This window comes from Phocoena phocoena, chromosome 13 (genome assembly GCF_963924675.1).
Source record: "Phocoena phocoena chromosome 13, mPhoPho1.1, whole genome shotgun sequence".
Lineage (NCBI taxonomy): Eukaryota > Metazoa > Chordata > Mammalia > Artiodactyla > Phocoenidae > Phocoena > Phocoena phocoena.
The window spans coordinates 84,754,989-84,770,361 of NC_089231.1; the positions used below are offsets into that span (position 1 = coordinate 84,754,989).

The window sequence follows — 15,373 nt, forward strand, 5'->3', positions numbered from 1 at the left end:
ATGCAGGCCGAGCCAGGCGTGTGGGGAGCATGTGACCTCTATAACTGGGGCTGGGACTTTCTCAGAAGCCGACTCAGGAGACTCTACTGCGGGGCCTCTCAGATTTATCACCTCCGCCTTCCATTCATCTTCCTGAAGGGCCTCGCAGGAGCGTCTGGGAGACAAGGGGTAACAAGCCAGATGCTCTCAGAAGCCACATTCCTGAGCCCACTCCAGGTACCTGGCGATAAGCCGTGCCCGCTGCCCCCCCTTCCTCGGAGTGAATCTCCAGCTGGCTGTGCTCCCGCCCCTGGCAGGCACGGGAGGCTGCCGGTGGGGGGCCCCCCCACCCCGAGGCGAGGCTGTGCCTTGGTCTGCAAGAACTCACACGACAGCGATCATTCTAAAGGTGAGGCCCGCCGCCTGCCTGCATACCTAGTCCTTCCTCCGGTGAGCGGCGAGCGCCTCTGACCCCCCCTCCCGCCCCCAGCATCTCAGGAGACTCGGCCGAGGAGGGAGGAGGCAAGGAGTTCCAGAGTCACTGCCTGGATTTATTCACTCAGGAGTGGAGCTCAAATGAGCTCTCAGTCTCTGAGGTCTCCAGAGGCTTCGAGAAAGAAAGGGCGGGCGGGCGGGAGGAGAGAAGAGCGGGCTTCCGGAAGGGGGGCTGTCGGGCACAGGCGGGGCACAAAGTGCCTCCCCCTGGAGGCAGGCGATCTGTAGATGCCACCTCCGCGCACACCCTTCCAGGGGGCCGTCCACGGCCCGTTCATGCCCCCCCACCCGGGGGGCGCGGCTGGGCCCCTGCCGGGCGGCCGCCGGCCTTACTTGATCAGCTCCTCCTTGCCATCCTCCACGTCCGGCTTCTCGTCCTCCTTCTCGGCCTCCTTCTCCTTCTCCTTGTCCTCCTTCTCCTCCTGGCCGCTGCGGGGCATCTGCTGCTGCTGCTGCTGGGCCCCAGGGGAGGGCGGGGGCGGGGGCGAGGAAAACAGTGAGACAGGTGAGCCTCCGCACCTGGGCTGAGCTTGGCTGGGAACCCAGCACCCTCCCACGGTGTGAGCTGGGCAGAAACCCCCGGGCACTGGGGGGAGGCAGGAGTCACGGGGTGAGGTATAGAAAGTGCTAGTGTCAGACGCCTGGCCTCTTTCACTTGGTGACTGTGTGACCTTGGATGAGGGTCTTGACCTCTCTGTGCTCTGATTCTTCCCCCTGAAATCGTGCCGACCCCTCAGCCAGGGGCGGGGAAGCTGAACTGAGAGGCCCCTTACAGAGCTGGCATCTGGCACCAGTATTTACGTGGGGCGGAAGCCCCCAAGGCAGGAGGGAGGGGGCCCTGGTCAGCTTCAGGCAAGAGCACGGTGAACATGGGGAAACCTGGGTCACACCCTGATGCCCCAGCCTGCCTGACCCTGACAAAGCTCAGGCCATCTCTCTAAGCCTCAGTCTCCACGTCTGTAAAATGGGCAGATGGAAGTGTTGTCCCCAGGTCCCCGGGAGCCCATGTGAGGATGGTTGCTGCTATGATGAGGGTCCACTTTTGCTGCCGTGGGCCTGTTCTTCCTCTCACATCAGTCAGCCCTCAGAGGGGAAAAGAGCAGGCCCCGCTGGACAGGAGAGATCAAAGGGGCTCACAGCAAAACCAGCCACCCTCCCCCAACCCCCGCAGGCCTGTTCCTTCCATCTCCTTCCCAAGTGGGCGGGACAGGTGCTGGCACCAGGCTGCTGACACTGCCCTCACCGAGATGGGGTGGGGGGGAGTGGGAGCTCCTCCCCACACCGTCACCCTTTCTGTCCAGCCTGATTTCTCTTAAGGCACACACTGATTCTCTTGGCCACCTCGAAGTCCTCCTTGCGGGCAGCTGCCAAACCAGACCATCTTTCCATCCCTTGGAAAAGATGAGCCAAGTGAAATGAAAACAAACACGCCGCAAAGCCTTTCAGTGTGTACCGAGGGGCGTGGTCACACCAATTCTCCAACCAAGGAGAAAGAAACCAAAGCCCACGGGGAAAGTAAGGGTGGGGTTCGAGGGTTCCCGGTTCCCTTTCTCCCCATCTTTCCTCCACACCAGGAACGCAAGCCAGTCCCTGGCACAGGCTGCCCTGGCCTGTGACCTCACCACCACCAATCCCCCCCTGCCCCTCTCTGCAGCTTTAATCTATGGCTCACGATGTGGCTGAACACAGGGGCCAGCTACAGGCATTCTGTGGACGCCGGGGCACACAGCGCGGGCCTGCACATTCACGGGGAACCATGGGCTTCCCGAGGCTGCAGCAGTGTCCACCCGGGAACCTCCTGGCTCAGGTCTGCCCCCTTCTCTCTATTCTGTAAGAGGAGGGGCTGGAGGGGGGGAACAGCCTCCCTCTACCCCCTGCTATGTTGCTGTCAATTCCCGACGCGTGGCCCAGTGTCCTTGAACTAGCCTGTCCCTCACCACCACCCCAAACCCTGAAACACTATACTTCCAATAGCCAGGGAGCTGTGGCCGCCTCTCACCCCTGACATGTGGAGCCTCTGCCGGAGCTGGCCCCGCAGATGGTAGCTGGGGCGGAGTAGACGAGGGGGACCAGGGACCAGGACCCAGAGCCGGGGGAGATGGCACAGCCGACTGAGGAGGGTTCCCCCTCCCAGGGGGCTGCTCGGCAATGGCTGCTGTGGCCACCAGTGAGACATGCCCGGCTTCTGCACACCCAGGAACCTGACGCCCAGGGCCAGAAAGGGCAGGGCCGGGGCTTTCCAACGGCAGGGAGCGTGACGTCTCCTAAGACCACCGTTGGTGCCAAGAACACCCAGCTGGGCTGCAGCCTCACTCCAAAGCTTTACCTGCTGTCCCTCCCAGCAGCCGCCTCCAGGCTTCCCTCCTGGAGCAGCTGTTATTGTCCCCTGGGTCCAGGCCGGTGGGGTCTCCAGGCCCCCTGGAATCTCATCCTTGGGCCGCCAAGCAGGCCACTGTCTGCCCCCGGCACGGCCAGCACGGCTGACCAGGGCTGCTGCCCAGCGAGTCTGCACCTGCGCCCTCCTGCCCAGGGCCTTCCTGCCGCCGTCCCCCTCCAAATCCTCAAGAAGCCCCACTGCGGAAGATGCCAGCATTTCCCAAGAGCTTCCTACACGCCCTACACTGCGCTGTGCACGGTCTATTGACCAGCTGCTCCCAGCCCCTCTGCAGTCCTGAGGATAAAGGCAAAGATGACAAAACCAGCAGTAACAGTGACCTGGGGGTCGTCCGGGGGGCTGCTCCGCCCCCACAGCACGCCGAGCGCCTTGCAGATATCAATACTATTCCACTTACTGCCCTTAGCCTGCCTCAGGTGGAAAAGGGCAGTGATCACTGCTCCCATTCTGCAGAGGAAGAAACTGAGGTTCAGACTGGCAAAGCTGCACCATCTCAGAGCGAGGGAAAAGGGGGTCTCAGAGTCGGGAGCAGGTGTGATCTTGTCGTGGCCAAGGCCCCGCTGAGAGTCTCACCCAACTCCACACCCTGGTCAGCATCTTGGGCCTCAGATGGGGGCGCTATGGGGATGCCTGCCCCTTTCTGCCTAGCCTACCCTGTCCCCCTTGCAAGATTCCTCGAGTCCCGATCTGGGCCTGGGCCAGCCCATAACGACCCCCTCCCCTGAATAATCACCCACTTCACAGCATTAATAATAAAAAAGCTCCAAGTGCCATGTGCCGGGCACATGTTCTATGTACTCCCTCATCTCCTTTACCAACCCCCATCTTGTTCCCATTTTACAGAAGAGGAAACTGAGGCACTGCCAAAGCTGGGAAACGGCAACGCCAGGATTCAAACCCAGAGCCTGAGTTGACCCTGGTTACACCCAGGCCTCTCTCCCTCCTGCCATCTCCATCCCCTCCACCTGCCTCCACCCAGTCTCGTGAGGAGGGTCCAAAGACCTAGTCAGCTCTAGAACCTGGTCATTATTCCCGTCGGTTGCGTCCCACCCAGGTGCGCGATCCCAGTGTCAGACCCCGTGACCTTCTTCTCCCTGACACTCCAGGGCAGGGGCAGGCGACTCCCACACGTCACCCTCTGGGAGAAGTGGGTGCAGCGACTTCAGAGCCACCCTGGAGCCGTGGCACAGAACCCCATGGACGGGCTCCCGGTTTCCTGGGGCCTGAACTCCACCTCCCTCTGGAGAGGTGTCCGTGTGCCCCGAGCTGAGTGATGCGAGTGGAAAAGGATGAAAGGGAGAAACCCCAGGTCAGTCCTGGTCTTAAACGTGGTTTCCACTGGGAGGGACCGTCAGGCATAATGGTGACCACCTGCCTGGCCTCCTGGTGGGCACAGGAGGTGAGCGGCTGTCGTGGGGATGCTCTGCTCACTCTGGGAGGTTGACGGCGCGAGAGGGAGGTCCAACTGCCAGGCCCCGGTCAGCCGCCTCTGTCCCTGAAAGCCTTCGACGTCAGAGGACAGCAGATACAGCCACGGCTAACTCAGGGACGATTCACACGTACTAGGGCTCCACTGCTGATCTCAGGCCCGTCGCGGATTGCAGAACGGCACTTGCTGGGTTTCATGGGCAATTTAAAGCCACTGTTCTCACAACTGCACACACAGATCACCTGAGGAGCTCTGGGAAGTCCCGACGCCCAGGACCCACCCACACCAGTCGCATCAGAATCTCAGGGTGAGAGGCCGGAATCAGCGTGTTTAGTTCCCAGGTTATTGCCATGGGCAGCCAAGTTTGACGACCAGAGCATAAGACAAGGAGCCAGCCAACTTTCTGTAAGAGCTAGATGGTAGACCCTTTAGGGCCATCGGTCCATCGGTCTCTTTTGCAACAACTGACTCTGCCGTTTGTAGCTTGAAAACAGCCAAAGTGTAAACAAGTGAGCATGGCTACATGCCAACAAAACTGTTTACAAACACAGGTGGGGGGCCAGATTTGGCCTGCAGGCCATAGTGTGCCCACCTCTGCTACCGACTAGCACTGTTCAAGCTGAAATGCATACACGAACCACCTGGGGATATTGGGAAAATGCAGATTCCCACTCCGTGGGTCTGGGGCAGGCCTGAGACCCTCTATTTCTAGGTAGCTCCCAGGGACACCAGATACTGTTGGTTGCCGGACGACAGCGTGAGGAGCAAGGCTACCGGGGGTCCCTGTTTCACAAAACACGTCCAGGACCCCTGCCACGGGCAGAGCGGATGCCTGTGGACACGAGAGAAGAACCAGAAGCCAGACTCCACTGTCTCAAATGATTCCGGAGCTCAGGATGAGGTTCACCTTTGCTTTCCAGACATGCCATCGGTCACGCCGACAATGGGCTTCGTGCCCAGTGCTCGGTTGTGAACGTCCCTCCCAAACCACAGCACAGCTCTGAGGAAAACCTGTCCGGATCTATGGTTAGCCAGAGCCATCAGTTCAAATCCCCGAGGGACCCCTACTTCCGGAGCGCTGAGTGCTGGACAGACTGAGCGTGCTCTGTGCTGAAGCCCCAGACTGGCTGGGAGCCGTGCAGAAAACGATATGAATAAAAACAACAAATGCTGATGAAGTACCACGAACATGTGACGAGGCTTTCTCCTCCTCATTTGATACCTGCAGTTAATAAAATCCTCCCAACAACGCTGGCATTATCTCTGTTTTATAGAAGAGCATACAAAGACACAGAGAGGTTAACCCGCCAAAGGTCACACAGCATTTCCTAGCAAGATCCTACAGGCAGGTGCTCTGTCTCTCACCCTGGGGAATCACAGGCCCCTCTTCACCCCCATTTAAGCCAAACTGTTCATTCCCTCCACAAGCACGCTCACAGAAAATACAGTCCCCAACCTTCCGGAGCTAGGACAGGACCGATGGAGGCTGCTGGGACGAGAAAACTTTAAAAAGGCCCAGCACATGGCAGGTGTGACAGTGATTCGTCCTGACCAGCGGGGATGAGGTAGGAGGCCTCCGAGCTGAACCTCCAAAGGCTTTTGGCGGAGAAGGATGAGAGGGGACGTTTCAGGGAGGGGACTTCTTCAGGCAAAAGCATGCCGACGTGAAATCGCCCACGGTCCTTACAGAATGACATACTGGACTTGGCTGCAGAGCTGGACTGGCTTTAACACCCGTGCTCAGAAATGCGGGAGGTGCCCTGACAGCTGTGCACAGCCACTGAGGGCTTTTGTCAGAAGGTGGAGGGTGGGCAGGATTGATGTGTTCCACGCCGTGTTTTAGGGCGATGCGGCAGCGGGTCAAGGGGTGACCACTGGTTCCAGGAATGAGAGGAAAGAGTCCAGCAAAAAGGTGGTACCAACCATCCAGGGAGGAGCTGGTGAGGTTTAGGGCTCAGATGACGACGGGTCCTCAAAATGCCTGATGAGACCTTCCTGACACCCACCAACACCGACTGCGGCACAATCTCACTCATTCATTCAACAAACACTCTGCTGAGCATGTACTACGTGCCAAGTGCCTCCAGTGAGCAAATCCAGGTGGGGGCTGCCCTCGAGACACCCTATCTCTTGGCAGTGGCGGAAGGGAGATCGCAGGAGCCCAAGGTTGGTGGGAGGAGTGGGGTCAGGGGTCAGGACCAAGACACAAGAGTTTTCTGTTGCTGGCAGCCCCTCTCTGACATTCGGCCCCCACCATTCTGATCTAGTTCACGTGTCTTCCTGGAAGGAAAAGGCAGGCAGGGGATGCCGCCTTGGCCCGTGAAGGGAGTCCTTTATAAGACACACAGATATAGGTGTGTTGGGCCAGCGCGTACCAGCTCACAAGTGCAGACTTCAGTTTCCATGAATTTTGCAGGTTAGTTGTTAAAAACAGCCATTATTAAAAATGGAAACGCACAACTTTACAATTAAAGAAATTATCATAAAAACAATGGCAGTTAAGTACTCAAAATGCATCCCTTCCCAATTACTTGACTCCATTTGGCTGTTATCTGTGCTCTCGTACGCCACTGCATCCACACGGCAGAAGTAGGATATGGTCCCGTCCCCCGAGGCGCTATGCACGCCCCCTTCCCAATTCCACGTTCAGCGGGTAGCTTGGAATCAGCATGATGGGAGCATTTACACCATGGTAATTGGCACACGCTACAGTTGGGGCTTCGCCCCCTGAAAGCTGGCTGTTAGACACTCACCAGCGCTCCACTGCACACAGACGTGTCCCCAGAACCTGAGCAACGTTCAGCACCCTCGCCCATGACGTCTGTTCTGCCTGCAAGGAGATGGCTGCTTGAGGCAGCTAAGGCTCTGTTTTACTGTCAGTAGATCCTGTCCTGCTCCTTGGAATAAAATCAGTGGTCTACGGCACAAGGCTGGGCGATCTACCCCCTGCCCACCTCACCTACCTCCCTAATCCCCACCTTCTCCTCCTGCAAGATGCCACACTTGTTCCTGCCACAGGGCCTTTGCACTCACTGTGTCCTCTGCCTGGGAGATTCTCCCTCCAGCTCTGCCTGACCAGTTCCTTCTTATCGCTGAGGTCGGAGCCCAAAGGATCCCTCCTCCGAGAAGCCTTCAGAGTCTGCTCCCTAAAAGCTGTCCTCTCTCCTGTCAACCGCCTCCTGACCCCAGCTTACCGGTAGTCTGTAACCATTGCTACCACCTGAAAGAACCACGCTAATTTACTTGTGCACTGTCCGTCTCCCACGTGGACGTGACAGCTCTGGGGACCTCGTCTGTCCTGTTCACTGGAGCATCACCTAGAATGGTGACGTTGTGATGGAAGGACAAAACAGAATGGAACTTGGTCACTGCCTGCCCTCCCCCGGGGCCCCCTCCTGTTGTGGCCGGAGCTGGCCCAGGCCACACGAATGCTGCTCTTCTGGTAACTATTTCCTGATTCTTGGCAGCCGAGCTCAAAACGCTTGGATGGGAGGTCTGTCAGCCCCACACAGCCTCTCGCCTCCTGGGGTCTGACTGATTCACACTCACATTTTCCACGTCCTCCTGTCCCTTTGGTGTGGTGCGCCTCAGATGGTGCCGACGGGGAGCTGGGTCTCCCCCGCCACTGCATCACAGCCCATGAGAAGGCCGTGTCTCTGGTCTCCCAAAATGGCAGCCCAGCTTGCTGGGTCCCTGGGGCCTGGCCTTCCTGAGAACTGCGTCCCCCGGGATGTGTCTGGGAGACTGTGGGCCTAGACGAGCCTCCCATAGGTCCCTGCCCACTTAGCACAAAACTGGGCAGGGAATTAGGGACATCTGCTTGCTGAAGCCCTAAATCTGGACACAATCCCGTCCCCAGCGGAGCGGAAGCGGCTGCCTCCCTCAGGCCTGGGCGGCCCGGGAAAGTCCAACTGACCCCCAAGCTGGAGGCCCACCCGGCCGGGGTGGCGGTTTGGGGCAAGCACGCTCGCGCTCACCCAGCAGGCAGGCACAAGCTCAGCCCAGTCTGGGGCCTGCTACGCTGCCCCTCCGCAGATTTCACCGGCCCAGGGGGGCAGCCAGGGTCTGGGAACCGGCACTGACTGCACGGTGGCTGCCCCTCCCCCCGGGGGCTGCGCTTGGCCAGCCCTGGCCTGGAATGCCTTCCGGTCACGCTGTCCCCTGTGCAAGCTGCCTGAGGCGCGGGAGTCTCTGGAGTACAGAGCAACTGGGAACAAGGTCACCTGTCCTTCGGCAGGGAGTTGGGAGGGGGGCGGGGGAGGGGAGGGAAGATGAAGGAGGGTGGGTGCGGGGGACACAGACAGAGACAGGAGGGATGGGGGGAAGGGGGCCTGCAGGCCAGAGGTGGGGGTGGAGCAGGCCCCACCTCCCTGGACTTCCCCCATGACCCCCCAGGAGTGGGAGGCTGGGCGCCCTGTCCCCGTGCCCACCTCCGTGGGAAGAGAAGACAGCCCATGTGGCCTCGAGGAGGAGATCCCAACCGGCGCAGCTCCCAGCTGGGCCCCCTCCCCTCTGCGGCCGCATCACCCTGGGGGATGGAAGCAGGGGCACTCACCCTCGGGGACAGCCCCTTCCGCAGCACGGCCCCCCCATCGCCAGGAGGGCCACGTGGCCGCCCCCGGTCACTGCTGCGGAGCTGGGCCGTGCTGCCTGGGCCGCGCTGGCCTCACAGCCTCGGTTCCCCGACAGTTTGCATAGTTAAGCCGACTTCTGACCGCAGCATTCCTGGGTTCCAGTGCTGCAATTAGCTGGGATAATGTGGCCCCTCCATCCATGAATCATGAACTATAAACTGCTGTGCCGTCACCGGTGCTCCAAGCTGGCCCCCGGCTCGGCCGGTGATTCACCTCGAGGAGAGGACGCTGGGGCACCACCCACACGCTCACCAGCCACTCACAGCCGGATCTCGGGGGCTGGGGTCCAGGAGGTGAGGGCTCGGCCCCCTCCTGCCGAAGCCCAGGTGTGCACGGCTGGCAGGGGGTGGGCGTGAGGGGGCTAGAATTCCTGCGTCTCCCTCTGTCAGAATACGGGGAAGCTTCTGGAAAGTGGGTGGCATCCTCTCTTAAACAAGAAGGGCATCCTGACACTCCAAATGGCCAACACGTGTCCCAGCCACGGCAGGGCCAGGCAGCAACGCAGAGGACGCCAGGGTGGCCTTGCCCTCTCGGGTCATCGAGGGTCTGAGACCAGACACACCAGACGGCCGACGCTTTTCATGCAGGAATTTTATATCCCCTTTCCTAATCATCCACGCTTTCGAAAGGCAACCACAGCAATGACGAACAAGGGGCTCAGCACAGGGTGTGGTGAGGCCGCGACGGGGCGTGGGTCCCCTGAACACACGAGGTGACATCTTGCTGCCCACTCCGCTTAAGCATTGGGCCAGGTCAGGACTGCCGTAGAGTGGAGTTTGCAAATATGCAAACACGCAGGATTCGTCCCCAGGATGGACTGGCCAGGTCCCTTTCTAGAAGGGGCCTCAGCCGCTACGAACGCCCTCAGCCTCTATGGCCCCTGGGCTAAGACCTGGCCCCCTCTGCCCACCTGGGAAGGGCCATTCCAGCGCCAGAGCACCGCCCCCAGGGTTGGTCCAGGCTGCCGTTGAGCCTGTGCCCTGCCTCGGTTGCCCCTTCTGCTACTCTGCTCCCTTCCCTCCCCTTCCTTGGCAGGTGGGGACTCCCCAGTAAACACCCCGAAGGCCGAGGTTCGGCAGCAATACTGCCAGGGCACTTGTTAGAAATGCAGATTCTCAAGCCCCACTGAGGGGCGCCACCCAGCAGTCTGTGTTTTCACAAATCCTCGTGGTGAAAGTTCAAGAACTTCAGCTGGACGCCAGCTCCGTCTCAGGGTCCATAACTCAGCCTGAGACACGTCCCTCCCTGGACCCCAGGAGGGCACAGCCCAAGGACACTGGCCACGGCCAATCTGGAGTGGATGGTGGTATCGGGAGAAGGTAGAAGGCCTACGACCTGGGGAGAATAACTTCCCACCGTGGGTTCCCCTCCTCCCCAGACTTGGGGGTCTGAGCCTGGAGCCCGAGACAGCCTCCCCTCATCACCATGGCAGGAATGACCAGGGGAGGGGTGCTGGTGGCAGGTGGGTAGCCCTCTGTCTCTGGCCCTGGGCCGTGTCTAGCCAACTCAGGAAATGCACCTTCTACAAGGCGGCAGCCTGGAGAAGGGCCCCGCTCGCTGACACCTCGGAAGTCCCACCTCACGTCTACCTCAGAGGCTCTTAATCGGGACGGGCTGTGAGACGCTGAGACAGCTGGGCTCGGCTGACACCCTCTCTCTAGCTTCCTGAAGGATCGTGGTCTCGTGCGGCTCTGAAGGAGAAGCTTTACAGCCCTGGCATGCAGTAGGCACTCAATAATTGTCCACTGCATGACCACACAATGTCGTGCATCCGACGCCTCTGTGGAGGTGAGTGGGGGTCAACCTTAGAGAAGCGAAGCGGGAGGGGCCCATCCGAGGGGCACCTGTTGGGCTGACAAGCTGAGCGGTGCCGCGTGGCCATCCTCAGCCTCGGCGTGGCCGGAGCCACGGGAACCACGTGAGGATCACAGCCTGTCCCAGGGTTCTGAGCTGCCAGAGGCGGGCCAAGGATGGATCGGACACAAGGATGGGACAGCAGAGCTGTCACCTGGGCGCCTGCTATGCCTCGGAGGCTGACTGCTCCCCCCCCCCCAACGGTGGATCGCTCTCCAGGCTCATTCCCACCTGGCTTTTCCGGCTTCACAGAGCAGAGGGTCTCTGCCTGCCTCACGCCCGACCGCCATCTGCTCGCAGTATCAGCCCACGGGGGGCCGCCACCGCCGGTGCCCATCCGTCCATCCACGTGTAGGCGCCCAGGCACATACACCCACACCCACTCCGTGCCAGGCTGGGGAACCCCTACCCGTCTCACTGGGAGATTTATCAGCAGGATCACAGGTTTTATCACAGCAGGCCCGCTGCAGCAACTGCACCTTGAATTACCAAGAGGGGCTGCGGGGCTGGTGCGCCTGCCGTTTACTTTGCTGTCACGGGGCAGAGGGAAGAGTTATGGCCACAAAGTCAACACTTGGGTTGACCCACTTATTCCATATTTATGAACAGGGCTGGCAGGCGGTGGTGAGGGCAGCGGATCTGCCTGGTACAGGAGTCCTTCCAGGGTTTGCGCGTTAATTTCCGTCCCCGGCAGGGCCCGGGCCACATGGCACCTCTTCGCAGCCACAGCCGATGAGAGGGAGGGGAGAGCCCCAAAGATACGTCCCATCTCCCAAGGAGACAGGGGCCTCGTGCCCTGCCTTCTTCTCTCCTTCTGCAGGAGGCCGGGCACAGAGGCATCCCTGCTCCATCCTGGGAGCCCCAGCCTGAGACGCCAGCTTGAGCCGACCGTTAAACCTCACCAGACAAGCCCCACGTCTCTCAGCATTGTGGACGCCACAGCTGACCCAGGACAGCTCAGATGAAAATACGAAGCCAACGCTTCTCCTCTGCTATAAAACACTCCCTGGACTCTGTCCCTAGTCACATAATCCTCTCCCTACTTCTTCCCTCAGCCTTACCATACTCCAGCCCAGAGGCCTTATACTGAGGGCTGAGGACAGATTTCGAGAGCAAATGTGAGCTGCCCAGCCTGTCCGGTGCTTTGTCGTTACTGGTTCCTACGCGACCTAAGATTTAAAAGTCAGGCAACTTCACATAATTCCCTATCTCCAGCTCATCATCAAAAATCCGACCTGGTAATACAGGGCCAGGTAGTCAAGAGTCAGCTGGAGCTGATATGAGGCACAAGCTCTCTAGTTAGCCCCGGGCCTCACCACTCCCTATTGCCTCCTATGGATTCTCCATCCCTTCATTCATGTAAGACCCTGGAAGGTTTTGAGACCCCTGCTCCTAAGACTCTAAGGGTACTGTGCAATCTCTCGTGTCCTGGCGCTTTTCCACCTGCTGTTCCCTCTGCCCAGGACACCCTCACCTCTGTCCTCGTCCTCCCAAGAGGCTGTTCCTCAACCTCATCTTTGGGGTCCCTTACTCGATGGAGCCTCTCAGGCAGACCACCGACATGCTGACTCGGAACCACCTGGTCTAGACAACGAGCACAGAGTCCCCCGTGTCAGCCACAAATGTCTGACGGGCAGATGAGTCAGCTAGCAAGGCATTAACACCGTGAAGTGGGAGGCATGGCAGCCAGGACCAGGGGCAGGGGGCACCAACGGCCCCCCCACTCCCCAGGACTCATCTGGAGATAGCCCCTCCCTAAATGACGTCAGCACACAGTCTCTGCCTCCCTCCACACAAATGTGGCTCTCAGCACAGGGTGAGAATGGCCCAATCTCTCCCCATCTGACTCAGAACCCTTTCGTCTCCAGAGCCCCCAGCCCAGCCACCAGCAAGGCCCTCATGAGCCCACCCACAGGGCCCCCACGAAGGCAGGGAGTCGGGGGGCACTGGGAAGACGAGCAAGAGAACTGGCACACAGGAGATGCTCAACAAACAGCTGACAACGTTTTTAAAATCAATCTAGAGGCCTTTATCTCCCCCTTTATTTTGCCACAGTCCACGGCATGCCCTCCGCACTGCCTCTTATGCTGGCACATTTATGCTCCCTGCCCCGGCATTTATTTGAGTTTCTGCATCTCGGTCTAGACAAATTCCTAAATGCGCTTCAACTTCTAACACGCCACAGCTAGGTCTTTACAACTGAATAGCGCCAAGCCAGTAGGCCTCGGTTTTACACATCTGTTAGATGGGCGAGCAGGCTGGCCAACGGTGGCTGCACAAAACTAGAGGAAAACCCTATCCACAAACCAAACGCAGCCACCCTTCAACGATCCAGGCCAACGACAACCAATGCTCAGTCTCAATCACCTTGGCCTGACATGCAGAATGCAGTGAGGGGTTTACTCTCCTGTCAACAGATTTGCTTCCTTAATTATATGTGGCTTAGCCAACAGAAAAGTGGGTCTGTACTCCTGAAGCACAGTTCCCAGAAAGCAAGAAAGGAGACACGGGATGCAGGCTAGGAAGCTGCGTGGACCAACCCATCGTAGGCTATGGGGCTTGATCATAGAGTGACGGTTTCACAGGGGACACTGGGACCCCACAGGTGATGGCTGGACTTGATGCCCTCAGGGTCCGGCTCTCTCCAGCCTCGGGAAGGGAAGACGGTGGCCCTGGGGTAGGGGTGGGGGTCTGGGCTGGAAGATGCCAATGACAGGGACCACCCACCTAAGAGAACCTCTGTGTCCTGTCCTCCCAGCACATGCTAATCCCGGCCTTCGTCCCAGGCCAGAGGCCCCAGGGAAGGTCCTGCCCCAACCCCCTCCAGTCTGGCATCTAACAGCAGCGCCCAGAGCTTCTGCAGCTTCTGGCCCACATCCCTCCGCCTGCAGCACAAGCCCACTCCCCCTCTCACCCCCGTAGTCCCAGCATCTGCTCTGGGGCTGCTTCTTGACAGCCCGGAAGTGAACCAAATCCCTCCCCTTCCCTCCATCTCCCTGACACCAAAACACTCGCGAGCCCCCTCTAAAATGTGTGCCACTGACTCCCTTCACCTTTAACATAATTTACAGAATCTTTTTTTAAACGAATTCCCTTTTCGTCTAACTCGAGGTCAGCAGACTTTTTCTATAAAGGACCAGATAGTGAATATGTCAGGCTTTGCAGTTTCTGTCAAGACTACTCAACTCTGCTGTCGTAACAGAAAAGCTGCCACAGTAATATGTCAACGAATGGGCATGGCTGGGTGCCAATAAAACTTTATTCACAAAAACAGGTGACAGGCTGGACTCACCCGTGAGCCACAGTTTGCCAAGTCCTGCTCTAACTTAAATCGTCCTTCAGTCACACCCGAAGCACTGATGTCTGAAAAACGGCACTCTAAAGTACTGGCTGTTTTTTTCTTTCACGTATGCATGACGACAAAACACCAAAAATTCTTTCTAAATTTTAAATGTTAAGTTTGTAGACCAGCCCAAGTCATCCTGAAAGCCCGGCCCTTGCTCTGGGAATGCGACCCTAATCCACCACAGGGATGGTGACAGGGTCACCAAGCCTGGAGTTCTAGAATTTTCCAGGCTGAGGGTGGAAGCGACCATTTCTCCCAGGTCTCTCCTCTGCTGCTAGGATAGGAGGAACACCCCCAGAGAGGGTCTCCCAGCCGCCACGGAAGGGCGGTCCCCAAACTGAGGGACCCGCTGCTGAGAAACACGAGGAGATGTCACCGCACGCTGCCCCCGAGCATGCCGGGAGCCCGCCCGGGAGCCCGCCCCGCCCCCTCCTCACCTGGCCCTTGCCGCGGCGCCGGTAGCTGCGCCTCACCAGGCTCTTGTAGTTCTCATTCTTCTTGGTCAGGTAGTAATAGAGGACACACTCAGCCACCGTCTGCAGGATGGAGAGAGAAAAGAACTCTGAGGCGTGTGCAGTGAAGGCGGTCAGAGCAGGAGGCCGGGAGCCAGAGGCCTGGGTTCCAATCCTGCCTCCTCCAGGTACTGGCTGGATGACCCTGGCCAGCTTACCTAACCTCTCTGGGCCTCGGTTTTCTCACCGGTGTAGTAGGGGTACTAACAGCACGTATTTCACAGGGTTGTCATGAAGACCAAGTAAGTTAATACACATACGTGGAAAGGACTTAGGGCCACAGAACACACCCTGCAGAGGTGTTAACCTCTTCGCATTGTGGCTGGTGCTACTGGCAGTCCTAAGGACGAAGCTGTCACCTGCCATGCCAGCCCCAGAGAACAACGCCTCCGGCTCCCCAGCTCGGGTCCGTTCGCTCACCCTAGATTGCTCCTCCCTAACATTTAGGGGCCCGAGTAACCTCTTCCAAGCTTCGTGCATCCAGCCTAATGTCGCCACGCAACTCTTCGTCTCTTGGGACGTTTATGCCTTTTCTCCGCTTTGGTCTTTGCCCCGCGGACGGGGGTCTGAATCCTGGCACCGCCACTTGCTGAGCAAATGACTGGCGCTCTTGGAACCCCACCACCTCCTCATCCAAATGGGACCAGTAGGAGGGCATCGTCCTCAGAGAGCAACTGGAGGACAGAAGACGACGGTGCCGCCACCTGCGGCCACAGGGCCCAGACCAGG

General features: G+C 59.0%; 1 protein-coding gene across 1 annotated transcript in view; it reads right to left on the bottom strand.

The window, feature by feature from the left end:
- The window catches only part of NCOR2 (nuclear receptor corepressor 2), a 152,459-nt gene that overhangs the window by 72,695 nt on the left and 64,391 nt on the right, over positions 1 to 15,373 (bottom strand). The window contains exons 13-14 of the mRNA XM_065889541.1: positions 14,570 to 14,668; positions 808 to 929 (exon numbers count right to left, since the gene is read on the bottom strand). Of these exons, the coding sequence (XP_065745613.1) occupies positions 808 to 929; positions 14,570 to 14,668 (221 nt within the window). The remainder of the gene's footprint in view (positions 1 to 807; positions 930 to 14,569; positions 14,669 to 15,373) is intronic.